The 27,612-nt window shown below is 31.6% G+C and overlaps 6 protein-coding genes across 6 annotated transcripts; 3 read left to right on the forward strand and 3 right to left on the reverse strand.

The window, feature by feature from the left end:
• Window positions 1-832: 832 nt before the first annotated feature.
• PKNH_0623300 (KIR-like protein) lies at window positions 833-2,324 on the forward strand (the record flags this gene model as incomplete). The annotated part of the gene is made up of 3 exons (XM_002261866.1): window positions 833-850; window positions 985-2,010; window positions 2,160-2,324. 3 exons carry the CDS (start codon window positions 833-835, stop codon window positions 2,322-2,324), a joined length of 1,209 nt encoding a protein of 402 aa, XP_002261902.1.
• Window positions 2,325-3,283: 959 nt separating this feature from the next.
• On the reverse strand, window positions 3,284-4,426 carry PKNH_0623400 (Plasmodium exported protein (PHIST), unknown function; the record flags this gene model as incomplete). The annotated part of the gene is made up of 2 exons (XM_002261867.1): window positions 3,284-4,084; window positions 4,226-4,426. The coding sequence occupies 2 exons, from the start codon at window positions 4,424-4,426 to the stop codon at window positions 3,284-3,286; spliced, it is 1,002 nt and encodes a 333-aa protein (XP_002261903.1).
• A 4,112-nt stretch (window positions 4,427-8,538) lies between these two features.
• On the forward strand, window positions 8,539-12,355 carry PKNH_0623500 (duffy binding protein alpha; the record flags this gene model as incomplete). The annotated part of the gene is made up of 5 exons (XM_039113751.1): window positions 8,539-8,598; window positions 8,768-11,729; window positions 11,836-11,914; window positions 12,153-12,229; window positions 12,312-12,355. 5 exons carry the CDS (start codon window positions 8,539-8,541, stop codon window positions 12,353-12,355), a joined length of 3,222 nt encoding a protein of 1,073 aa, XP_038969551.1.
• A 2,191-nt stretch (window positions 12,356-14,546) lies between these two features.
• Window positions 14,547-15,742, forward strand: PKNH_0623600 (Plasmodium exported protein, unknown function; the record flags this gene model as incomplete). Its single annotated transcript, XM_039113753.1, has 2 exons — window positions 14,547-14,627; window positions 14,789-15,742. 2 exons carry the CDS (start codon window positions 14,547-14,549, stop codon window positions 15,740-15,742), a joined length of 1,035 nt encoding a protein of 344 aa, XP_038969552.1.
• Window positions 15,743-19,002: 3,260 nt separating this feature from the next.
• On the reverse strand, window positions 19,003-21,811 carry PKNH_0623700 (Plasmodium exported protein (PHIST), unknown function; the record flags this gene model as incomplete). The annotated part of the gene is made up of 2 exons (XM_002261870.1): window positions 19,003-21,297; window positions 21,731-21,811. 2 exons carry the CDS (start codon window positions 21,809-21,811, stop codon window positions 19,003-19,005), a joined length of 2,376 nt encoding a protein of 791 aa, XP_002261906.1.
• A 2,673-nt stretch (window positions 21,812-24,484) lies between these two features.
• PKNH_0623800 (SICAvar, type I (fragment)) lies at window positions 24,485-27,275 on the reverse strand (the record flags this gene model as incomplete). The annotated part of the gene is made up of 2 exons (XM_002261871.1): window positions 24,485-24,934; window positions 26,806-27,275. Coding segments are annotated over 2 exons (920 nt in total), but the record flags the coding sequence as incomplete, so codon positions are not given.
• Between the last annotated feature and the right edge of the window lie 337 nt (window positions 27,276-27,612).

Here is a 27,612-nt window from a genome sequence, read left to right on the forward strand (position 1 = left end):
GAACATTTTAATTACTAATTAATTATTCCTTGTGAGTAAATTTCAATTTATTACAAGAATATAAAGCTTATAAAACAGGGGGGGCATACATATTGGTATTTCTCTATTATTTCGACTTTACGTCACCCATGTAGATTATAATTTTTTAAGGAATTAGTAATCTCAGAAGGAACTATTTGATCCTTCAAAATTTTTTCGTATCTCTTATTTATAATTAAGGTTAAATTTTTAATTTCCTCTATTTACAAAAAGAAAACAAACCTTTGCTACATTCATTTATACATGGGAACATAAAAATGCGAAGTTAACATTAGAGAGCTGGAAAAAATAAATCTACATTTTATATATCCGTTGCAAAAGGGATTCCTATGGAAGCAGTTCCATTAATAGAATTAAAATAGAAAGAATGGAGGATTAATATTTTAACAACATTAATCGGCTTCAATATATTTGTAATATTTATAAACTGTATATTTCACTATTTGCTTCATAATTAGTAGGAATAATGATCTTTCATTTATTCTTTCCATAAATCTTATATTTTTTTTCCATATGGGGCTTAATTAAATATATATATATTTAAATATAACATGTATGTTGTAATGTGCAAATTTGGTACAAATGTTATCTTCCCTGAAATGTATGCAGAATTAAGGAATTTCCAAATTAGTATTTCCATAAAACATTGAACGATAATGCATTAAGTACATTCTTATTTACGCTTACTTTGGGAGTTCTTCATTTTTCCAAATATGACCAATTATTTACTGATAAATTTTACCACTTTACCAATTTACATAAACCATTATATAAGGGACCATAACATAAGCATATGGAGGAAGCCATAACAGTAATTTCCCCTTTTTTAGATAGTGGTTGTATCTTCTTTTATTAGTATATAGGATTAGGGGGAGGGGACAATTAAATATAGATTCTTGAAAAATTGTATATATCTATTAATTCTTCTTTTCTCTTATGTTATAGAATCCTAAGCTAGGAGCGTTACCTTCATATAAATTTTACACAAAATTGATTAATAAGGAAAATTTAAACGATGCCAAAAATTTCTGTAGAGACGTATTAAATAGGGACGCCAGTGCCCAGGGACTTCATAAAATTTGCACACAACTCATAAAAAACGTGGAATTGGTTCGAGATGATAGTGAAGATACTTTTCGCAAGAAGCATTGTTTTGATATAAATTATTGGCTCCATGATGAAGTGTATAAAGAACTTAAGTCAAATAATAAGGAAAGCGATTTTCAGAATATAATTGATCTTTTTGAAGAGATATGGAAAAAATTTATTGTTCATAGTTATGATGTAAAGAAAGATAAGGATGTGTGTTTTCCAGACAAAGCTTTATTTAGGGAAAACTTTTTGACATATTTAAAACAAATGAAGAACTTTATGGATTATATTGAAAATTATAATTCCATTAAAGTGGACATCCGGAATAATACATATTATGCATGTCAAGTATATTTGGATTATCTTAAAGAGAGAATTCCATTATATTTTTCCTTTGAACCATTATGTACAAAGATAGGACTTAACACTTGTACAAGTTATATTCAGGGTTATTTCTCATATGATCCAAGAAAATTCTTTACTAAATATGAATTACTGAAACTATCTTTTCAATTGCTTTGGAATCCTTGTTATAGAAAGGTCGCAGATCTATTATATGATTTCCAAAAATCACCTACAGCATTCAAAGAAAGGTATAATGAATATGTTCAAGCTTTCATGAATAACCCTAATCATAAAAAAGTAAATTTAGCACAAAGAGGTGAAGTGAAGCATTCTATTACTGCCGTAAATTCGGAAGCTGCGACACTACCAACTGTAAGTGACTCAAAAGAACTAGCAGAATTTTCAAGTGCAGTACATAGCAATGATGGTATTTCAGGATTCATAAGCGCACAGATATTTTCATTAAGTAAAGTTGCTTTGTATACAATTTTTTCTGTATTGGCAATCACAATAGTTATAACAGTTTTATGGAAGGTAAAAACAAAAACGTTGCTTACAGTACTAGATGTCTTCCGTAAATATTACATAATCACGCCTTTTGTTATTTTGCTCAATTTCAATTATTTTTACTTTATTTTATGTTTTTTTACTTGATTTTATTTTCTTTTGTTTATTTCTTTCAGTTCACTTCACTTGGAAACCTTTTCTCACGAAGAAGAAAAAGAATAAGAAGGGAGCTCCAGTATAATATTTATCTTCCAGAGGGGGATTCAATATTTGACAGTTATAATAGTTCGAGTACTATATCCGATGAAAATGAACACAGCATAGCATACGGAACTATGTAATATGGCCTATACATAAATAATGTCATATATTGCGTTAAACTTACCATAACGGATATGTGTAGCCGAAAAATAAAAATGCAGAAGCTACGATTTTATAGTAAGGCGGAATAGTGTATATGTTCACATGTATTATGCCTCTGGATAAAGGGGACCTAGACTAGTAATGTTCTAGGTAAACCATTTTGCGAAATATGAGGACATAATTATGCCGAAGATACATTTTAAGAAAAATGAGGCAACGTGTAAATTTTCAAATTTATCACACTGTGTAAAAGGTGAAATAAGGAAGAAATGGATTGGAACAAAATAAACTACCTATATAAAATTTATTAGTTATAAGTGTTAAAATAAAGTGTGTTATTTAATATAGAATGAAAAATATATGCAAAATTAAAACAAAGGACTTAGCTTTTAGAACTTTGTTTATAATATGAATAATTAAAGTGTTTACTTTTGTTTATGTTTCTCATATTAGTGATACTAAGAAGTGGTAAAAAAATTTTTTTTTTTTTAATTTTCGTAGAAACATTTGAATTTACGCAGATATTTCTACATCTGTCAATCTCTCTATACATATATGCAGATGTATATACCTATATATTTTATATATTGTTTTGTAATTCGTAATTGTGCTATATTATTTCTTTTTTTTTTTTTTTTTACACTACTGTACATGATGCAACAGGTGTCCCTGAAATATTAACATCTCTCTTAAATTTTTCTCGCAAAATTATTCCGTGAGCCTCCATAATTAATAAGATTTCGAGTACGGACTGGTGCAGAATCCTGATTAGCAAAATGCTCCATCCGTGTAAGTATTTTTTTCTACGTGACATTTTTATTTTTCATCCATTATTTGTCTGCTCCATGTAGGAATATTTTAGAACACTTTGCAATTGCAGTGTATATATAAAACTTGTTGCCCTTTTCCGTTCCATGTGTGTACGCTCGTAATGTGATCAGTGTTTGGGTTTCCATCGGCAGAGGCAGAACCCTTTTTTATCAGCGCCACATTTACAGATTGACTTTTTAGCTTTATAATTTTTGAATACGTCATTTATATAGTTTTCCCACTTTTCCTTTGAGGATTCCCGTACTTCTTTCCACGACCTTCTCTTCAGTTTGATGTACCTCAGAAATTCCCACCTTGCACAAATATCTTCCTTAGCAAAATCCTCTATATTTTTAAAATCAAAACGTTCTTTTCTTAGTAGTTTATTCGTTATTTTATCATCTACATATTTGCATTTTTTCGATTCAAATTCTTCTGGTATGTTATAATGTTCAGCTACCAATTTACAATAATTCTGTATTTCTTGTCGCATTCGAGCAGAATTTACGTTCTCATGATAATTTACATATTTCCATACAAGATTCATCGTTTTGCCATTAACAGCCCCCTTTATGTTATTTAATTTATCGCTTAATTCATCTTCTGTTACATCTTCGCAATTACCAATATTTGCACAACTGAACATGATGTCGTTTTTATTGTATTCTTCCTGCTTCCCTGTCTTGGTTTTCAATTGATTGTCATTTGAAATTTTCTTCTTTAAGTCTTCATTCTGTTTATCCAAGTTTCCAAAAGAACTGTTATTATCATTATGTTTATATGGAAATGGGTTTTTCTTCTGTTTTTCGATAGCATTAGGAGCTCGGGATCCTTTTAAAAATGGAGAAATTTCTTGATATAATATCCTCGAATGTCTGTTATTTAAGTGTGAATGCGAATATTTATTTTCTGTAAATGTTTTTATGTTCTATAAAAATTGTAGTATAAAAAAAAAGAAAAGGATTGCTTTCAAAAATTTGCACATAGGTGTAGTTTAGAGTAAATAAAAGAGCGATAATATAATTGATGTAAGAGGGTGTGTGTTTTTTAATTAAGTGAAATTACATACTTGTAGGAAAAGGTAATACAAAGATAAAACTAATGCAATAAAAACAGATTTGAAAAAAATATGCGCTGTAAATTTGTTGCTTCTTAATTTTATTTCCTTTTCTTTGAACGATTTTTTAAAGAAACTCTTTCCTTTTGTTATATTCCCGAACGAAGATATTATGGACAGAAGAAAATTTGGATTATTCTTATTATAATGCATTTTTTCTCCTCTTTTATTTTTTCTTTTTTTTATATATATCTTGGAAGATGTGGCAAAACGATTATATTAATAAAAATGATTCTGCTATATTTTGTACATAACTGAAGTGTATAATTCACTTATGCTGTACATGGCATTACGTTGCGCTGAATTATTTAGCCAAACATAGACCAAAAAAAACGGAAAGTGATTAGAAGGCTATCTTATAGAAAAGTGCAGGAAATATGTCAAATGACAGAACATATCCATAGGTATATATGCATCGCACAGGGAATAAACGATTTCGCAAAAACTTAGGAATTAAAATATATCGTTCTGAATAATCCTCTAATATATGTAATACTGTCTAAAGTGACGAAGAGCACATATTTAGAATACAGACAAAATTATTTTGTGCATTATATTTTCATATTTTTTCTTTTTTTTTTTCAAATAAAATGTTTCAGAAATATTTTTGTGCGATTGGGTGTCGGAGATTCTTAAATTTTAAAATTGTTTTAAAGTGAAAGATAAATTTGAGTAATTCATTGCAATTTAAAAATAAATTGTTTGGGGGTATTTTCTTCTACACTTAAATATAAAAATGACTCATAATATATATAAATGACCCGCACCCACGACCAGTTTTTGCATTTTTCACGCTACAATGACATAAAAACTGTTATTACTATACACGACAAAATTGCAATTAAAGGAAATAAATAATACATACACATATGTTCGTGCAACGGAATGGGGGAATGTAATTTGGGGCTAATTTGTTCTTTTGAATTTAGATTTTTTTTTTTTTTTATTATTTGCATTAATTTTTCAAGTAGCACATTTTGCAGTTTTTTTTTTTTTTTTATTGTATTTTATTGTATGCATTTTTCGCCCCCTCCTATTTATGTTATATTGTTGAGAAAGTTGCGTACTTTATTTTTAAATTGAAGTTTCAACTTCAGTTATATATATATTCTTTTTGATTTCTGTTTAATTAGAAGAATATGAATGCGTGAAAATGGCAGCCGAATAGGGAGCACAATAATATGACACCTACGACAACTCATACAACCCTTAAATTAAAGAAGGCATATACTGCCTGTTACATAAAAATTCGTACATGTTAAGAGAAGTAATAAATAGATGCGGTTAATAGTTGTTCTATAATTGGAATAGTTCAGATGAAATTGAATTTTATTCAAATACACACATGTATTTATGACGAGAACAAAATGTCCCTTTGCCCTTAGGAAGAAATTCATCATTCACTAAAAATTAAAGGAAACGATGGTTGATAGACTATTCATTTAGTATGTAGCATTTTTTTTATTCCACCGTTAGAAGGTGTTCTATAACTTCTTTTCCTAAATAGGTTCAATGATACATTCCCCTTTTTAGGGATCTCTCGAATTCAATTTTAGCAAAAAAGGGGAATTTGTTCTTCAATAATATATGAAATAAAAATATGGGTATATTAATATTTGTGTGTTTCCTTTTTTCGTGGAGATAATTGTATGGATGTTAAAAGGAAGTATGCCCCTAATTAGTCACACGAGTAGTCGAAGGTGAGGCCACTTTTAAAATTTCACAAAAGATGGTTGTAGCACACATTTCGCAGAACACATGACAATTACAATATTAGTGTATTCGTTTTTTTTAAATATTAAGGCTTATATATATATATATTTTTTCTTTTATTAATTTGCAAATTTATTCTACATAACGCTGAGGTTTTTTCATTTTTCTAGAGAATGAATATAATATGTTGATTGAATTGGATTGCGGAAAAAAGAAAAAAAAAAAAGTGCGAACACATGAATTCCACAACAGAGATTTCATGCAGTCCTCGTACAGCGGGCGAAGAACTATCATTATAATGGTGCACATTACCATTATATAGTAATTTTTTTTCCAATCATGTATATTCATGTACGCTCCTCTTTGTTTAACTTATACATGGTATTGAATTTTTGAGAAATTATACCTGTTTGTATAATATTTTAATAAGAACAAGTCTTAAAATAACTGTTCATCCTTTTTTTTTTTTTTTTTTTCATTTATATGACAATGTGATTTTTGACGGAGGAAATGGTCGAACACAACGTTCCACTTTTCAAGAATGAAGTGAAAACTGCCTATTTTATTTTGGTTCTTAATTATGGAAATTGCACATCTTGTTAGCTCAGTTTTTTTTTAACTGAATTGAAAAAGAAAATAATGAAGTAACCTTCGCAAGTGAGAGCATTTTACATTTCTTTATATATGTGCGTACATGCGATATTTCCCGTGCTATGGAATTATGAATTGTAGAATAATCCTAAGGATAAAGAGGAACGGGCTAAACACGGAATTAATTGAAAACACTAAAGAAGAGGGATACCATTAAATAGCGTATAATTCGCAATAATTCGTAATGAAAGAATTGAAGTACAAATAATTAAAAAAAAAAACATTTGTTCATTTTTCAGATCTAAGGTTATGAAGAATATATTGCTTCTTTCTGTTCCGACAGCAACTCTATTAGCAGTTGCTTGTAATATAGGGGGGGAAAAAAAACGCGCTCACAAAAGTGTACCATTGGGTAGTAATTTTATATATGTTTTGGGCTACTAACACTTATAAATAGATAATATATATAAATAAAATTTTCATATCATTAAATATCTGCAGTTTATTAATATTTATAGATTAAGCGAGCATCTAATTTGAATAAAATTTATAAATATTAAAGGGGGGCTGAAAATTTGGGAATATTTTTTCTCCTTTGCAAACCCTATCTAGAACAAAAATTCCTTAGTTATGTACACTACTTGTGCGCTCATGGAGTAAACATTTTTTTTTTCTTCTTCTTCCTTTTGCGCATCTACCCCCTCTATAAATTTTCATAACCATGTGCACTAATTGTGTGTTCATGGAATCAATTTTTCCATTTTTTTTTTCCCGCACACCACATCCAAAAAAAAAAAAAAAAAAAAATATTAACGATGTACAATATTTGTGTGCTCATGGTACAGATTTCTTCCTTTTCTTCCTTTCTCTGCACATCACATTCCCCCCCCAAAAAACTATTAACCATCTACACGATTTGTGTACTTGTGGAATCAATTTTCCCTTTTTTTCCTTTCTATGCACACCACATCCAAAAAAAAAAAAAAAAAACTATTAACGTTGTAAAAGATTTGTGTGCTCATGGTACAGATTTCTTCCTTTTCTTCCTTTATCTGCACACCACATCCCCCCCAAAAAAAAACTATTAACCATGTACACGATTTGTGTACTTATAGAATCAATTTTTCCTTTTTCTTCCTTTCTCCTGCACACTATATCTACTACACATTGGGGGGTATACTATAGGTTACTTGTGTAATGAAAGAAGAAAGATAAAAAGAAGAAAAAAAAGAAGATAAAAAAATCTTTGCATTTATTGACATCTTTTTTTTTTTTTTTCATTTATTACCTGTAAACAGGAGATGGTTACGGAGTAATATTTCTAATTGTTTAAGAGAAAGGGGAATTTTTCTACGGTAACTATTCACATTTCTACTTTTTTTTTTATTAGATGAAAACAGAAAAAATAGAAATTTTGGATTGTTGGAAACGCAAAAAAATATTGGTAATGGTTTAAAAAAGAAGAAAAAAAAAAGTACTACGGGTGTTGCATGAATGTGTACGCGTAAAGTACCTTGTTCTAATGAAAAAAAAGAATAGTACTACAGGTGTTGCATTAATGTGTACACGTAAAATGCCTTGTTCTAATGAAAAAAAAAAAGAGTACTACAGATGTTGCATTAATGTGTACGCGTAAAGTGCCTTGTTCTAATGAAAGAAAAAAAAAAAATTTTAAAAAGGGGGTTTAAATGTCGTAATAGGAAATTGTAATAAAGAATTACCCACAGCAGAGTCACAACATTTGATGTGTTTTACACCCCCCATATATATGTAGGTTCATATAATTTAGTTCTGCGTACTTTTCTTTTTCGTCTTCTTTTTATATACATGCGTTCAAATTTGTTCTGTGCTTTTACATGTTCAGTTATATGTGTAGAACACCTAGCTACATAATTTGCGTATACGCCCCCCTGAATGTGCTTTGTATAATATAACCACGTATACACTTATTTTTAAATACAATGGAAGGAAAAAAAAAACGTCCTTTATTTTTTCTCCTAGTTTTATTATTGTCACACAAGGTAATGAAGGAAAATTTTTTTTATCAGACTAATAAATTATCATGAAGAAAAAGAAAAAAAAAAAAAAAAAAAGGGGGACCATTTAATTATACTAGAAGAAGAGGGGAACAAAATGAAGAAAGCTAAGAATCGTGATTAGTATAATCTGTTCTCTTTCTTTTTCTTTTAGGCTAATAATGTATTATTTGAACGAATGAATGGAATCCTTTTACTAGAATGCGAAAATGAATACGTGAAAAATGAAAATGGTTATAAATTAGCTACAGGACATCATTATATGGACAACGATCAAATAGAACAATGGTTACAAGGAACTGATAGAAGCAGAAGAGTGAAGATTGAGGAAAATGTAAAATATAAATATAACGTAGAGGAACTAAATACAAAATATGAACAAATGAAAGGAAAAAGAATTAACCGCATTTTGAAGGAATCCACTTACGAGGCGCAAAATGTTGCAGACAACAATTATATAGATGATAAAGCAAATGGGGAACATAAAACTGATAATAAAACTAATAAGGGGGAAGGTGCAAGGAATATGGTCATGTTGGATTATGATATATCTGGCAGTGGCCACCCAGATGGGATCATTGATAATGTTGTTGAATTGGGAACTGAGGATGAGGGGAATTTTCTTGAAAATTCCTCAAAAGGCGGTGACCATCCTTATCGTATGAATCGAAAGGAAAGAATGTCTAATGGAGTTATTAATCAAACTTTTCTTCAAAACAATGTAATGGACAAGTGTAATGATAAGAGAAAACGCGGGGAAAGAGATTGGGACTGTCCAGCTGAGAAGGATATTTGTATATCAGATCGAAGATATCAATTATGTATGAAGGAACTTACGAATTTAGTAAATAATACAAGGACACATTCTCATAATGATATAACATTTCTGAAATTAAATTTGAAAAGGAAACTTATGTATGATGCTGCTGTGGAGGGCGATTTATTATTAAAGAAGAATAACTACCAATATAACAAAGAATTCTGTAAGGATATAAGATGGGGGTTGGGGGATTTTGGAGACATAATTATGGGAACTAATATGGAAGGTATTGGGTATTCCCAAGTAGTGGAAAATAATTTGCGCAGCATCTTTGGAACTGATGAAAAGGCCAAGCAGGATCGTAAACAATGGTGGAATGAATCTAAGGAACATATATGGAGAGCAATGATGTTCTCAATTAGGAGCAGATTAAAGGAGAAATTTGTGTGGATTTGTAAAAAAGATGTTACGTTAAAAGTAGAACCCCAGATATACAGATGGATTCGAGAATGGGGAAGAGATTATATGTCAGAATTACCCAAAGAACAGGGGAAACTAAATGAAAAATGTGCTAGTAAATTATACTATAATAATATGGCAATATGTATGTTGCCTCTGTGCCATGATGCCTGTAAATCATATGATCAATGGATAACAAGGAAAAAAAAACAATGGGATGTTTTGTCAACAAAATTTTCAAGTGTAAAGAAGACACAAAAAATCGGGACGGAAAATATCGCAACAGCTTATGATATACTAAAACAGGAATTAAATGGATTTAAAGAGGCGACTTTTGAGAATGAAATTAACAAACGTGATAATTTATATAATCATTTATGCCCTTGTGTCGTGGAGGAGGCTAGAAAGAATACCCAGGAAAATGTGAAAAATGTAGGAAGTGGTGTTGAATCTAAGGCAGCCAGTTCTAATCCGATAACTGAAGCTGTAAAAAGTAGTAGCGGGGAGGGGAAGGTTCAGGAGGATTCTGCACACAAAAGTGTTAACAAAGGTGAAGGTAAGTCTAGCACAAATGAAGCTGATCCAGGTTCTCAATCAGGTGCTCCTGCTTCTCGTAGTGTAGATGAGAAGGCAGGTGTTCCTGCTCTATCAGCTGGTCAAGGTCATGATAAAGTTCCCCCTGCTGAAGCTGCTGCTACAGAATCAGCTGTTCTGCATTCAGCAGACAAAACTCCAAATACAGTAACAGAAGAAAATAAGGAAGGAACCCAGATGGATGGTGCTGCGGGTGGAGATGGTAAGGCTCCTGGTCCAACTGTTTCTTCCGATGTTCCTAGTGTTGGGGGTAAGGATAGTGGTCCCAGTACCTCTGCGTCCCATGCTCTCGCTGGGGAAAATGGTGAAGTTCATAATGGCACTGATACTGAACCTAAGGAAGATGGTGAGAAGGCTGATCCCCAGAAAGATATAGAAGTAAAGGGTAAGCAAGATACAGATGATAGGTCACAGGGGTCACTTGGGCCACATACTGATGAAAGAGCAACTTTGGGGGAAACTCATATGGAGAAGGATACAGAAACCGCAGGAGGTAGTACTCTCACTCCCGAACAGAATGTTAGTGTTGCTTCTGATAATGGTAATGTTCCTGGATCTGGCAATAAGCAAAATGAGGGTGCAACTGCGTTGAGTGGAGCTGAAAGTTTGAAATCAAACGAAAGTGTACATAAAACTATTGATAATACAACTCACGGTTTAGAAAATAAAAATGGAGGAAACGAAAAGGATTTTCAGAAGCACGATTTTATGAATAATGACATGTTGAATGATCAAGCAAGTTCTGATCACACAAGTTCAGACCAAACAAGTTCTGATCATACAAGTTCAGATCAAACAAGTTCAGATCACACAAGTTCTGATCACACAAGTTCTGATCAAACAAGTTCAGATCAAACAAGTTCTGATCAAACTATAGATACAGAAGGACATCACAGGGATAATGTCAGAAATCCTGAAATAAAGAGTTCGGAAGATATGAGTAAAGGGGATTTTATGAGAAATTCAAATAGTAACGAATTATATAGTCATAATAATTTGAATAATCGTAAATTAAATAGAGACCAATACGAACACAGAGATGTCAAAGCAACAAGGGAAAAAATTATCCTTATGTCTGAAGTAAACAAATGCAATAATAGGGCATCCGTAAAATACTGTAACACTATAGAAGACAGAATGTTATCGAGCACTTGTTCAAGGGAGAGGAGTAAAAATTTATGTTGTTCAATATCGGATTTTTGTTTGAATTATTTTGAGCTCTATTCTTATGAATTTTATAATTGCATGAAAAAGGAATTTGAAGATCCATCATACGAGTGCTTTACAAAAGGAAGCTCCACAGGTATACAGGAAAAGATGATCAATAGACAAAGATGTTACGTACATTGAAAATAAATTCATTTTAGGAATGTTATAAATTTTTTTGTAATCAATATTCTTTTTTGCAGGCATAGTTTATTTTGCCACGGGGGGAGCGTTTCTGATAATACTGCTACTATTTGCCTCATGGAATGCAGCCTCGAATGAGTAACCAAAAAATAATATAAAAATTAGAATAAGAATAAGAATTAGAGTGGAAGCTAGATTAACAATTAAAATAAAAAATAAAATAGAAAATGCTGTTAATGCACAATTAATTCTATATATTCCATGTGTGCAATTTTAAGGAGAGTAAAAATGTGAAATCATTATATGCATGCACGTATACATATATAGACATATATGTACCAATATATAATAAATGCACACTTCCTTGTTCGTACAGTTATGAAGAAGAAGCTACATTTGATGAGTTCGTGGAATATTCTGATGATATTCACAGAACCCCTCTAATGCCTAACGGTAATTCAAATTTCAAAAGCAAAATTTCATTTATGAAGAAATATTACACCATTCTGCATTATTCCTTTTATTTCTTCTTTAGATATTGAGCACATGCAACAATTTACACCCCTGGATTATTCATAATGCTACTTGGGTAAGTAAGGAGAATTGTGATAGTACAGCTGATGGAATTTTTGTCATTTTGCTTAATGCAGTAAATGAGAAAGTATATGAAGCGTTCGCAAGAATGATTTAACAGCACTATGACAATTACTTGTACTATGCGTCTTTATTTAAATATCTAAATTAGAATTAATTTTTTTGTATTTGTAATAAGTCAATACAAGTGTATTTCCTTTTATTGGCTTGTAGGATGTGTAGTCCTTTAGCCAATAGTAGAAAAATTCGTTTAGGCGAATTGTATAATTTTCCTTTTTTTTTTATTTGAACTTTTTATTTTTCTTATATTGACAAAAAAAAAAAAAAAAAAAAAATACCATTTCAATAATTTGAATAAGACATATTGATGGAAGAAAAAAAGAAATTGTCCCCAAAAGAGAAAAATGTGCCATTAATTTGTCAAAAAAAAGAAAAATGTACCCTAATAATTAATTTGCTACACGGACAAATTAGCCCCGCCCCTAAAAAAAAAAAAATTATACCAAAAGACTTAAAAGAAATGCACCCTAATAATAAATTTGTCACACAGAAAAAATTGTCCAAAAAAAATAAATAATAATGTACCCTAATAATAAATTTGTAACAGAAAAAAATTCTATGAAAGAAAGAATTAACATGCATTAATAATAAATTTGCCACACGGACATATTAGCCAAAAAAAAAAAAAAAAAAAAAAAAAAAAAAAAGAAATTGTTGCCGCAGAAAGAAATGTTCCCTACTAACAAATTTGTCCTGAAGAAAAAAATTAAAAATTGATCGGACACAAAAAACAGGATTAAAGAAAAAGGAAAAGAAGAAAAAAAGAAAAGATATTGGGAGTTTCAGATGATCTCACATTTCATAAATGACAAAATGAACCAAAAAATATGAGTAAGAAGTATTAAAGAAACTGAAATATTTTTGTTATCATTAATTATCATGTCTTTTCATTGTACAAAATTTTTAACCTTTTCCTTAGTGGAAATTACGAAAATAACTACACAACGTGAAATTGTTCTTTTTTTGTAATATAATATGAACTTTCTTTTCTGCATATAATTTTATATATTTAATTTGCAGTACATTTTATAAGAATATTTACAAATAATGTGTATAAAACATTTATATATATAGGAAAAAAAAGAGAAATGCGCAGTAATGAATTTAAGGATTTTCTTTTTCAGGCATAAAATCTTTGCGATAATAAAATATATTTTTTCCAATTAGAAAAAAAGAACGATTCCTATAGTTGTTGCGTAAAGAAATATATAATACACTATTTATGTATTTTTGTTTTTTTTTTTAAATGTATAAAAATAGTACAGGCCCATACATTTGAGATTAGTAATTGATAATATTAATTTAAAAATGTATGGGTAGTGAAGAAGGAAGGGGTGAATAAAAATGTATACTTATATATAAAATAATAGTACAACATTTTATAATTTATATAATTGGGAAAAAAATAATTGTTTTTTTTTACTTTCTCTAATAATTAAAGAACTCATGTTTATAGTTAAAATTATCTTATTAAATTATGGCAAATAATATTATAAAAAAAAATCGCTTTCTCATATATGAAAGAAAATATTACATGTCAGCAAGCTATGTGAAGCCTGTACCCCTATGGCTCTAATAAATTTACACAGTGTTTAATTATTATAAATGTAAGGTTCCGTACATTTCATATATATTTTATTTTTTAAATGAGCCGTTGAACTTATTGTAGGATTGTCGAAGTTTACTTATTTTTATTTTCTTTTCCCAGTAAAAATATACAATACATAAAAGTTTTTTAAAATTTAAGGCCTTACAGGAAAAATATTATATTTTTTTATATTCTAAATATTTTAACGATTAACAATGAATATGTTATTTTAATTTTTTTGTGATTTTATATTTTCGTATTAATTATTTACACAAAATATTTATTTATTGCGATTTTGCTATTTTCATTTTTTTTTTTTTTTTTTATTTAGATTTTATTAGAAGTCATGGTAAATATGAATTTAATTTATCATGGTTCAGTTTTAGCGAGGAAAAAATATTATAATATACTTAAGGAAAATTATATCATGCATAGAGGAATTTTTTTTTTTACATTGATAATACCAAAAAAGGGGGATATTTCTCATTCATTATAAAATAATATATGGTAAATCTGAAGTAGTAATTGATGAAAGAAATATTTCTGTTCCCTTTAATTAAAATTCTTACATTTAGTGCCTTAGTATGGATATCTCCCAACTCTTATAGGGTACAGTAATTAATTATGGACTAATAGTTTAGATACTTCGCTGTCCATTTATTATGGGCAATTTAAGAATATTCTTCATTTTATTAATGTGAAAATAAGTGAACAAGAATGAATTTTGTTTTACACATTTTATGTAACTTTTTTGTTTGTCTTTCGTGCAGTCAGCTATTTCGGGGGAATTATGGGAGAACAGAATAGGTTTATATGACAAGTTAGAGCTAAGGAATAGCAGGTTATTAAGTGAAAGGTGGAAGCAATATAGACATGAAAGAAATGTTAACTTAAAAGAAAGAAAACATAATATGCTAAAAGATGAGGATCATTATGACGAAAGATTCCCAAGTAGTATGAGGAATAAACCTAATCCTCGGGAACACATGGATAATCCAGGATTTAGTGAGAAAACTGATAAATTAACATCCAGAAGTAAATATGGTAATCATTTTGGAAGAAGAAAAGATAAAATAGCAAATGAAAAAATTCATAGAACTTCAAAGGGGAATTCTGAAATAGATGAAGATGATAATTATCTTAAAGAGCCGGAGGACGGTTACTATATGAGAGAAGGAAATGTTGAATATGGAGGAGGAAATAAAGAACATAAAAAACCACCAAATAATAATGTTCATGGAATACAGAGTAAATCCGGAATGAATAATAAAAATTTGGAGAAACTTCCCCGACCACCAAATGAGAACGTTCCTTACACATTGGAATACTACCATTATAGCAAAGTAAAGAGAGGTGTAATGGAGAAGTTCGTAAATGCACTTAAAAAAATGGATGTACAATTTCAATTAAAATTTATGCGTTACATGAAAGCGAGGAATTATTCTGCGGAACGTGAATTTTTGGAACTTCGAAGTAGGAAAGAAGTAATTTCTTATTATTTTAGGAGGTACAAAATAATGTTGCCACTTATAATGCAAACTGTCATTTTTTCGATATTCTTAGGGTTGACACTTACAACTAGTGCAGTCGGTCCAATGTTCATAATGTCTTGTATTACGGGTGAATTGCTCTTGAATTTGTCTTACTATTATTTAAAAGCATATATTAGAATAAGAAAAATTCACAGAAATTTCAGACAGCACGGTGTTAAAATTAAAGAATGAAACATATACCAAAAGTGCATTATTTGTGAATCTCCTGAAGACAATAATTTGAATTCATCAGATTAGTATATTTGTACATAGTAAAAATAAATATAGAGTAATGTTAATATAAATATGGGGAATATTACTTTTTCATTTTTTTTTAGAAGAAAAATTTTTGATATTATTTTGTATTTCTTATTGAGTAAGCCATGCATAATAATATATAGTTACTTAAATTGTTAATTTTTTATAATTGTAAAATAGAGCACCATTTCGGAGACTCCAATTTTGTTTATGTTTATATTATATAATAAATGCTATTTATGCATATATAACCAGTTTGTACATAAATACATCAATGATACAATTGTGTTAATTGTATTTATCGTCTAACGCACATGTTATTAATTTTTTAAGTATACGAAGATTACTTTAACCAGTAGTCAAAATTTTATATAATATCTTTTAAAAAATATTTAATTTTTATTTAATGTTTTGGAGAAAAAGAACACATTTATATAATTTTATTATATTTGTTTTCATTTATATTTTTTATTTGATTCATTTTTACTGGGTTAAATTTTCATAATATCTTATTTTATGGATTCTGCATTTAGATTCTCCATAGTGTTTAACTATATTTTTTAAAAAATATATCTTTTCATTGCTGCTGTATATAATACTTGTTCACTATTTGTTGCATACATATATAATAATCCATTTATAATATTAAAAGTATATATATATATATATATACGAACTCTTTGATTTTTCTTATCACTTGTACACATACACGTACACACACACACACACACGCATTTATTATTCCTTTTTGTTTATTGTTCGTTTTGCCTTACTCAATTTGATATACACTTAAGATTAGAATCATAGGTTTTCTTCTATTTTTATTCTTTTGATTTAATCACCCTAAGGGGGATTAACTTATTAAAAATTAGTTTAAAATTCTTATAAAATACAATTTTCATTTGCTTTCACAAGCGGTGTCTATATTTCTAAAAAAAGCAGTTCATTCCTTAGATATTTTACCTGTACTGGAAGTTCCCATTTTTCTGTGGTGCTTTTTATTACATAACTATTAAAAAGGGAGTATAGCATATTAAAAGCAGAAACGTTAAGGCTCCATAAGATATGTCTACATTATAACACAAGTGCCTCTTTGAAAAAGGAGCCTTCCGAATTTGTGATATATATGAAAATATTTAAAGGAAATGCATATTTTGTTTGTTAGATGAAGAAACAAATTAAAGGGGGAATGATAAAATTAAGGCACTGAATTGTTTAAAAATGCAAATGGATCTATGACCGAAATGTGAGTAGTCAAAATTTTAGATGTTCGTGTAAGCACGATGCTTTGCGTATGAATAGCACGAAGTAAAATTAACCGTGCATATATGGTATACTTGAGATTTTAGGGTTTGGGTGTATATGGTTTAACACTTTATTCATTTATAGTATAAGGTTTTAGGGTTCGAAGACTAATGACCAACTTGTTCATGATTATGATTACAGGATTCCTAATTCTAAACCCGTAACTCTGAAACCTGAGCAATTGTTAATTTTGGACGTTCTCCTTTTTTCTCAAATTCAATAAATTCCGTTTTACAGCCGTGTGACAAATGGGGTGGTATATTCTATTGTTTTGTTTTTTTCTTCTGAGAACTTTGCCTTTAGATTAGCACATATTTTTCCTCATTATAGGCATTTACACGATAACACCAACACTTATGCCGAGAGCACGTCTCCCCCCAGCAGTAGGGACAAATGAACGAACCCTCACAACTGCTTTATTATTGTTTTTCCCATTTGAGGAAACATATAAATGTTTTTTTACCACCATGAAAAATATGTGAAGTTCATCACACACTCCGCGCGTGCGTGTGTATGTGGGCTCCGACTCTACGTTATTACACTTATTGTCCCTATTATCACAATTTAGGGCAGGAATAATTCCTATGTGATGAATGTTAATAATATAAATGTGAAGTCTCCCCTTTTATAGTTTTTTTTTCTGCTTCTATATATGATAATAATGACATAAATTTCTGTATATGAGAGCAACGACAGCACCGCTACCCCATAAAAAGAAAGGGAGCAAATTAAGTTGAACGACAGAGGTTCAAGTCCTTCATAGGATGGAATATAAGTGGGATTCAATAGAATCCTTTGTTCTTATAATTATGAAACATTACCAAAAAAAAAAAGAAAAAAAAAAAAAGTGCCCCAAAATCCCCTCTCTCCTTTTTTCATAATTCTATGAAAAATTAAAATACATTTATGTATAATTTTTTCTTCGACGCCTTTTTTCTATTTTGTTTTTCTCCCCGCCGAATCAGACGTTATTAGTGGTGTTTTGCGATGTATTATTAGAGCAGTTGTGTGCTGAACAGTTGTGCGTACATTACTTTTTCTGAAGGAGCTATTTTCCGTCCAAGTGCCAAATCTAATTTTATTCCCCCCCAAATTATGTACTTTGTGCGCAGGGCAAATGGGGTTGAGGGGAAGTATATATACGGAAACTATATCACACGAATGGGCACATTCCTTTCCCGGCACGGACGGAATACCAAATGGAGGAATTATTATTCATTTCGGTTCGGTTTCATCTATGTGTATTAATTATTATTCATTTCGATTAGGTGGCTTCATGGTGTTCATTATTTAGTTCAGGTTAGGTGCGCTGGGCCATTCGAAAAGGGTGGGTAGCACCTAGGTTTATCAGTATATGACCATATGATGACTATGCGCCAAAAAAAAGGGGATAGGAGAAGTTGCATACAAGAATAAATAATCATATATAGGCCTTTAAAAGTAGATCACCCTAAATGGACCATTTTCCAAATAGGTGTAATAATAAATTGATACAATAATAAATAGGTATAATCATACATAGGCCAATGAGAGTGGAAGGTCACCACGAGGGGGGGGCAATATTCCAAATAAGTATAATAGTAAATTGATACAATAATAAATAGGTGAAATCGTAAATAAGCCATTACAATCATGTAAGTAGCCTTCTGTTGGGCAGAAGATGCAACACTCTATGAACTTAGCATTGCTCTTACAAGAAAGGGAGGTATGGAACAATCATCCCATGGACGCATTCAGGTTGTAATTATAGAGGGGGAGGCAGGAAATGCATAGAGGAGAGCCCATATGGTTTCATTCCTTCGTTGAATAATGTAAGATATCGAGCCACCAAACACAACTCCCCCACCGTCTTTTTCTCCCTCCTCTTTTCGAACTTCCACCTTTTGTGCTCATTTAGTATTATGCTTCCTCTTTTCCCTCCTGCTATAGGTTTTCACTTCCTCTGCCAAAATATTAGTCCATTTCTCCTTGTTTCGGTTAATACTTCTATGTGTTAACTTGTGAAAACCATATAGTAGATTTTCAAATGGTACAGTCCATATATATTTTCCTCTTCTTTTATCAACAAATTTGCGAAAAAAATTTTCACATGTCCTCTGAATGCATTCCAAATCGTACAGCAGTTCTTTGTTGCATTCTTCCCACCATTTTAACTTGTAATCATCTGGCAAATTATTGGCTTCTGCTACGCTGGAAAACCATTTGTTCAGATCTTCCACCATGACGTAGTAATTCCTTTCTAAATATATCCCATAGTAAAAATATAAAATAAATGCCTTTCTTTTACTAATCCTTGGAGGATAGAGGAATTCGTACGGCATGTTCAATATTTCTGCGTCCGTAAGATCTCTGGAAATGTCTTGGGGGGTGCAACCATATGGGAGCATTGATTTGTACCTTTCTTGGATATGGTTCCTCCAATTAGGGTACGTAGTTCCGCAGTGTTGGTTTGATTCAGTTCCATAACTTGGTTCGGGGTAACCTCCATACGTTTGGTAAGTGTTATCTTCATAAGTGTGATGAGGATAATATGCATAAGTTTGATAAGGGTAACCTACATACGCTGGATACGTGTAACCTACATACGTTGGATAAGTGTAACTTACATAAGTTGTATAAGGGTACGCTCCATAATTTCGATAAGGGTAGGGCTTCTCATTTCTTCTCGCTTCCGATCTGCCGGGCATACTCCTATCAAACTTATCAAGCACATTCCTATTGAACTTGTCACGCACATTCCTATCGAACTTGTCACGCACATTCCTATTAAACCTCTCCAGAACGTTCCTATCGAACTTGTCACACACATTCCTATCAAATTTATCAAGCACATTCCTATTAAACTTGTCCAGAACATTCCTATCAAACCTATCAAGCACATTTCTATTAAACTTGTCCAGAACATTCCTATCAAACTTATCAAGCACATTCCTATTGAACTTGTCCAGAACATTCCTGTCGAACTTGTCCATAACATTCCTATCGAAGTTGTCAAGCACATTCCTATCAGATGCATCGAGTAGAGTTTCATCGGATCTGTCAACCAGAGTCCTATCGGATTTGTCAAGCAGACTACCATCGGACCTGTCAACCAGAGTCCTATCGGACCTGTCCATCAGAGTCCCATCGGAACGGTCAATGAAATTCCTATCAGACTTGTCAAGCAGACTGCCATCGGATCTGTCAATCAGAGTCCTATCGGATCTGTCAACTAGAGTCCTATCGGATTTGTCAAGCAGACTGCCATCGGATCTGTCAACTAGAGTCCTATCGGATCTGTCAAGCAGACTGCCATCGGATCTGTCCATCAGAGTCCCATCGGATCTGTCCATCAGAGTCCCATCGGATCTGTCCATCAGAGTCCCATCGGATCTGTCCATCAGAGTCCCATCGGACCTGTCAAGCAGACTGCCATCGGATCTGTCAAGCAGAGTCCCATCGGACCTGTCAGTCAAAGTCCTATCGAACTCGTCATGTACATTCCTATCGAACTTGTCCAGAACATTCCTATCAAACTTATCAAGCACATTCCTATTAAACGTGTCCAGAACATTCCTATCAAACTTGTCACGCACATTCCTATCGAACTTGTTAAGCACATTCCTATTAAACTTGTCCAGAACATTCCTATCAGATGCATTGTGTAGACTTTCATCGGATCTGTCAATCAGCGTCCTATCGGACCTGTCAAGCAGACTGCCATCGGATCTGTCAACCAGAGTCCTATCGGATCTGTCAACCAGAGTCCCATCGGACCTGTCAACCAGAGTCCCATCGGACCTGTCAAGCAGAGACCTATCGGACCTGTCAAGCAGAGACCTATCGGACCTGTCAAGCAGGGACCTATCGGATCTGTCCATCAGAGTCCCATCAGATCTGTCCATCAGAGTCCCATCGGACCTGTCAATCAGACTACCATTGGACCTGTCAACCAGAGTCCTATCGGACCTGTCCATCAGAGTCCCATCGGATCTCCTGCCCACTGCATGTATCCCTGCACGTGGATGCCCCTCCTGCTTCATGTTATTGTGGCCATTTCTGGAAGTGCTGTGATTTTTATTCGTGTCCTGGTTTTCACTGAATGTAAAATCATCTGAAAAGAGCGATAACTCGGACAAACTTCTTGCACACCCAGATGGGTATGCCCTTGTCCAGGTCCCTACCTGCCTTTCTCCATTTAAGCTCTACAAAGAAGAGAACAAAATAAAATAGAAAAGAATAAAGTATAATAAACTAAGGAAGAATGGAATAAATTAGAACGAAATGGAGTAAAGTAAAACCAAATGAAGTAGAAAGAAATGGGGTATAATGAAATAAATTAAGGTATTATAAAATAAAATAGAATAAATTAGAATGTAGTAAAGTAAAATTGAAATAAATTAAAATACCCCCAAAAAAATAAAAAATAAAAAAATAAAATAGAATCACCAAATATTGTGAACGCAATGGAGAATATTAAAGAAGATGATGCTGAAACGGGAAAAGCTAGTAGAGAAGGTTTGCAATGATAAATTTGGACAAAGGTATATATCATAATCCCATACACTGCTGTAGAGCAGATGAAAGAAAAAAGGAAGAAGAAAAAAAGGGAACATGTTTCTCACAACTTCCACGTACCAAGGACACAGTCCAAAGCAGGATAAAGTACACAATAGGTAAAGGGTACACCGACAAACGACGATCCTTCGGATAGAGCATTTTCCTTGCCACCCCTTTCTGTGTGTAACTCGTTAAATATTCAGTTAAAGCAGAATATATATATTTTTTCCTTTTTTATTATTCATTATTTTATCTGCAGCACTCTTAGATGTATTCATTTGGTAGTAGGAATTTCCTGCTTAAATGGTTCAATGGCTCTTTTACTCTTTTTTTTCTCGCATTCACTTTAGCGCATAAGTTAACATGCGTATAATATTTCTACATCAAAGAAAAAGAAAAAAAGAAGAAAAGAAAAGTGGTTCACTGGGAATTACATGCTGCCAATTTTGTGGATTTTAAACATAAAAAATAGCGTTATTAATATAATAAGATTTACACAACGTAGTTACGAAATAATCGCAATGTAATATTGGGGCATAATACTATAAGCGGAAGTAAAAAAGAAGAAAAAAAAAAAAAGAAAAAAGTGCAATAAATGAATGGAAGAAGAAAATTAAATTCCTTCCAATTTTTTATTATAAGAGACGGACTTACGGTCGAAATAATTAAAATAATTTGCATAAATACGGAAAAATTTTCCTAAAAAGAGAAAAAAAGAAAGAAAGAAAAAAAAAGGAATGGACCTAAAATATTTCTTTTTCAATTTTTACCAATTTTCTTCCACATTTTTTCTGTATTAAATGGAGCACACTAAATTATAGGGAGTAAAATAATTTCTATGAAATACCGGGAGTCTGGAAAAGTTGTTCATAAAAGTGTATCCTAGTATATAATAGTAACTAAACTCACGTTATAAATTTCTGTTTACCTGCACCAAGAGAGAAAAAAAAAAAAAGAAAAAAAAAGAAATTCTTTTCTAAAGATTGTTGCAGTGTTATTTTTTTTCTTTTATTATTATTATTTTTTTTTTTCTTGTACAAAAAAAAAAAAAAAAAGAATCTTCCCGTAAAACATCTAAATTGCGGGTCATAATTGTTGTTCTTATAAGTTAAATCCCGCAACCTAAATATGAAATCCTACACATATACACCGTAAAAATATTAAATCCCACAACCTAAAAATGCGAAATCCTACACATATGCACCGTAAAAATATTAAATCCCGCAACCTAAAAATACGAAATCTTACAAATACACCGCAAAATATTAAATCTTACATATACACCGTAAAATATTATATCCCGCAACCTAAATGCGAAATCCTACATATACAACGTAAAATATTAAATCCCGCAACCTGAATACAAAATCTTACACATATACAACGTAAAATATTAAATCGCACAACCTAAATGCACAATCATACACATATACACTCTTAAAATATTATATCCTGCAACCGAAATTCGAAATCTTAAATACACCCTAAAATATTATATCCTGCAACCTAAATACGAAATCTTACACATATACACCGTAAAATATTAAATCCTGCAACCTAAATACGAAATCTTACACATATACACCGTGAAATATTAAATCCTGTAACCTAAATACGAAATCTTACACATACACACCGTAAAATATTAAATCCCGCAACCTAAATACGAAATCTTACACATATACACCGTAAAATATTATATCCCACAACCTAAATACGAAATCTTACACATATACACCGTAAAAATATTATATCCCGCAACCTAAATACGAAATCCTACACATGTACACCGTAAAAATATTATAAATCCCGCAACCTAAATAGAAAATCTTACATATACACCGTAAAATATTAAATCCCACATACACCGTAAAATATTGAATCCCGCAACCTACATGCGAAATCTTACACATACACCGAAAAAATATTAAATCCCGCAACCTAAATACAAAATCTTACACATACACCCAGTAAAATATTAAATCACGAAACCTAAATGTGTAATTGTACATAAACCCCTAAAAAAGCGAAATCCTATATACACCCTAAATGCTTAATATCTACTCCAACAAATTCACTCATTATTTTTTCTTTTCCTTCCATGCAAATATGTATGCGCTGTAATTCTACTCGTGCGCGCACAACTGTTCCCTTAAATAATTTTTTTTTACATTTGTGACCTTTTGCAACTGCAATATATTTCATCATCCACCGTCCTTTTTTCTTTTTTTTTTTTTTTTTTGGTGTGCGCTGTCAGCAGACATCATTTATTCGCGCGCTTATCTTCCTGCTTTGCGCAAAAAAAAAAAAAAAAAAAAAAGTAAGAAAAAAAATATTTTTCGCAAGGGGAAAAAGAAAAAAGAAAGAAAAAATATTTTTCGCAAGAGGAAAAAAAAAAAAAAAAATGTGTGTTCTTAAAAAAAAAAGAAAAATGTTTTTTTTTTTTTTTTTTTCTATAAACAAAAGGTGTCCTTTCACCAAAAAAAAACCAAAAAAGGGCATAAAAAATTAAGAAATAACATGAATATTCAAACTCCTTATGTCTTTTTATCACATAATTAAAAAAGGACAAAAAGGGTATGAAACCAATATCCTTCATCTTAAACAATAAACCCTAAACTGTGAACCCTAAACTGTGAACCCTGAACTGTGAACCCTGAACTGTGAACCCTGAACTGTGAACCCTAAATTGTGAACCCTGAACTGTGAACCCTAAACTGTGAACCCTGAACAGTGAACCCTAAACTGTGAACCCTAAACTGTGAACCCTAAATTGTGAACCCTAAACTGTGAACCCTAAACTGTGAACCCTAAACCATGAAACATAACCCCCTAAACCATAAACACGGAACCTAAAATTGGAGCACGTTCCATTGGAACACTTTCCATAGGAACCCCTTCCATAAGAACCCCTTCCATAAGAACCTCTTCCTTAGGAACTTGTTCTTCTTCTTCCATAAATTTGCTTCCCATGAACTCTCGAACTAAAAGTTCCAGAAAATCATTCTGAGTCAATTTTGTGTTCCCTTTTTGACATTCGTCCACCAGTTCAAAATGAATTTTAATAATGGTGCGGCGATTCACGCGACCACCACCAGCAGGATCGAGACCAGAACGTTTTGTTCTCGCTGGAACAGATGGAGGTTTTCGTTCCTTAACCAATCGATATTCATGTGGACCGGCTTCATCCACATGATCGAGCACTTGTTCTTGTACGGATGGACCGGGAATTCTTAAAGGAGCTCTTCTGTAGAGTCTTATCTTACGCAGTTGAGCAAAATACTGCAGAGAAAGAAAAAAAAAAAAGGGGAGAATATTTCTGCTAAGAAAATTATGGAGTACTATATTTCTTCTTCTTTTTTTTTTTTTTTTTTTTTTTCCCTCTTTTATTTTATTTTATTATTTTTTTTTTTTTTTGCATTAAAATAAAAAAAAAACTTCCCCCTAAATCATCTAAATAACAGGCCATAATTGTTGTTCTTACACCTTAAATCCCGCAACCTAAATGCGAAATCTTATACATATACACCTGTAAAATATTAAATCCCACAACCTAAATACGAAATCCTATACATACACCGTTAAAATATTATATCCCGCAATCTAAATACGAAATCCTACACATACATCTCCAAAATATTAAATTCCGCATACACCGTAAAATATTAAATCGCGCAACCTAAATGCGAAATGCTACACATATACACCGTAAAATATTATAAATCTCGCAACCTAAATGTGAAATCTTACACATACACCGAAAAAATATTAAATCCCGCAACCTAAAAATGCGAAATCTTACACATGTACACCGTAAAATATTATAAATCCCACAACCTAAATACGAAATCCTACACATATACACCGTAAAAATATTATATCCCGCAACCTAAAAATGCGAAATCTTACACATATACACCGTAAAAATTTATATTCCGCAACCTAAATACGAAATCTTACACATATACACCGTAAAAATTTATATTCCGCAACCTAAATGCGAAATCTTACACATATACACCGTAAAATATTATAAATCCCACGACCTAAATACGAAATCTTACACATATACACCGTAAAAATATTAAATCACGCAACCTAAATACGAAATCTTACACATATACACCGTAAAAATATTATAAATCCCGCAGAACTAAATACGAAATATTACACATATACACCGAAAAAATATTATAAATCCCACAACCTAAATACGAAATCTTACACATATACACCGTAAAATATTAAATCCCGCAACCTAAATACGAAATCTTACACATATACACCGTAAAAATATTATAAATCCCGCAAAACTAAATACGAAATATTACACATATACACCGTAAAAATATTATAAATCCCGCAAAACTAAATACGAAATATTACATATATACACCGTAAAAATATTATAAATCTCGCAACCTAAATGCGAAATCTTACACATGTACACCGTAAAATATTAAATCCCGCAACCTAAATACGAAATGTTACACATACACCGTAAAATATTAAATCCCGCAACCTAAATACGAAATGTTACACATACACCGTAAAATATTAAATCCCGCAACCTAAATGCGAAATCTTACACATGTACACCGTAAAAATATTAAATCCCGCAACCTAAATACGAAATTCTACACATATACACCGTAAAATATTATAAATCCCGCAACCTAAATGCGAAATCTTACACATATACACCGAAAAAATATTATAAATCCCACAACCTAAATACGAAATCTTACACATATACACCGTAAAAATATTAAATCCCGCAAAACTAAATACGAAATCTTACACATATACACCGTGAAAATATTAAATCCCACAACCTAAAAACGCGAAGTCTTACACATATACACCGTAAAATATTATAAATCCCGCAACCTAAAAATACGAAATCTTACACATACACCCCTGACACATTCATTCAATCTTTTTTTTTTCTTTTCTTTCATTTTCTTTTATTCCTTCTCTTTTATTCCTTTCCTTTTCATTCTTCCTCTTTTATTCCTTTCCTTTTCATCCTTCTCTTTTCTTCCTTCTCTTTTATTCCTTCTCTTTTTATTCCTTCTCTTTTATTCCTTTCCTTTCTTATTCTTTTTCTTTTATTCCTTTTCTTTCTTATTCCTTCTCTTTTTATTCCTTACCTTCCAGATTAAGTAGGAAAAAATAGAAATAGCAACTGTAGCAGGAGCCAACGCAATAAAAGGGGTAAGCCGATCCCAAGGTTTTGTAGGGTTCGTGGTGGGGACCGGAACAACTGGTTTGGGTGGTTCCACCGGTTCAGCTATTTTAGGAAGAGTAGGTTCTAAAGATTCAATTTTTAGTTCACCTCCTGTAGCTTCATTAACTTTATGTATAACGGGGGCAGCTACCTCGGTAACAGTATTAAAAGCGCTTGGAATTGCTGTGATCAATGTAACTGGATTCGCGATAGACAAAATTTTTGTTTGCACGTTCTCAATAATTTGTGACCCAGAATTCCAAAGTCCTCGAATACCGGAAAATAATCTACTCGTTATACTAGAATTAGCCACAGGTGCGGCTGCTGCTGGCATACCAGCACGAGCAACACCACCTAGACTACTATCCCACCACGAATAACCACCATTACTACCTGAAGCTGAAACTAAAGAAGCGGAACTTGAACTTGAAACTGAAAAGTGAATGAAATAAAGAGATGTTCAAATTTATGATTTAAAAATTTTTTTTTTTTTTTCCTTCATTGGTTTTCGGGTTGTAGTATCCGGTTTGGCTTTCCTGCCATCCGGTTAGTGTGTAGTATCCAGTTTCTGTCGGCGAGGAGTCTTTCCCTTCCCCCCCTAAAGCAGCTAAAGCTAACCCCGGAACCTAAATCATGACCCATAGAACCTTATTTCTACACCCATAGAAACTTACTCCTATACCCCTAAAACCTTATTCCAACACCTCGAATCTGAATTCTAACACCCCTA

This window comes from Plasmodium knowlesi (assembly GCF_000006355.2).
Source record: "Plasmodium knowlesi strain H genome assembly, chromosome: 6".
NCBI classification, from domain to species: Eukaryota; Apicomplexa; class Aconoidasida; order Haemosporida; family Plasmodiidae; genus Plasmodium; species Plasmodium knowlesi.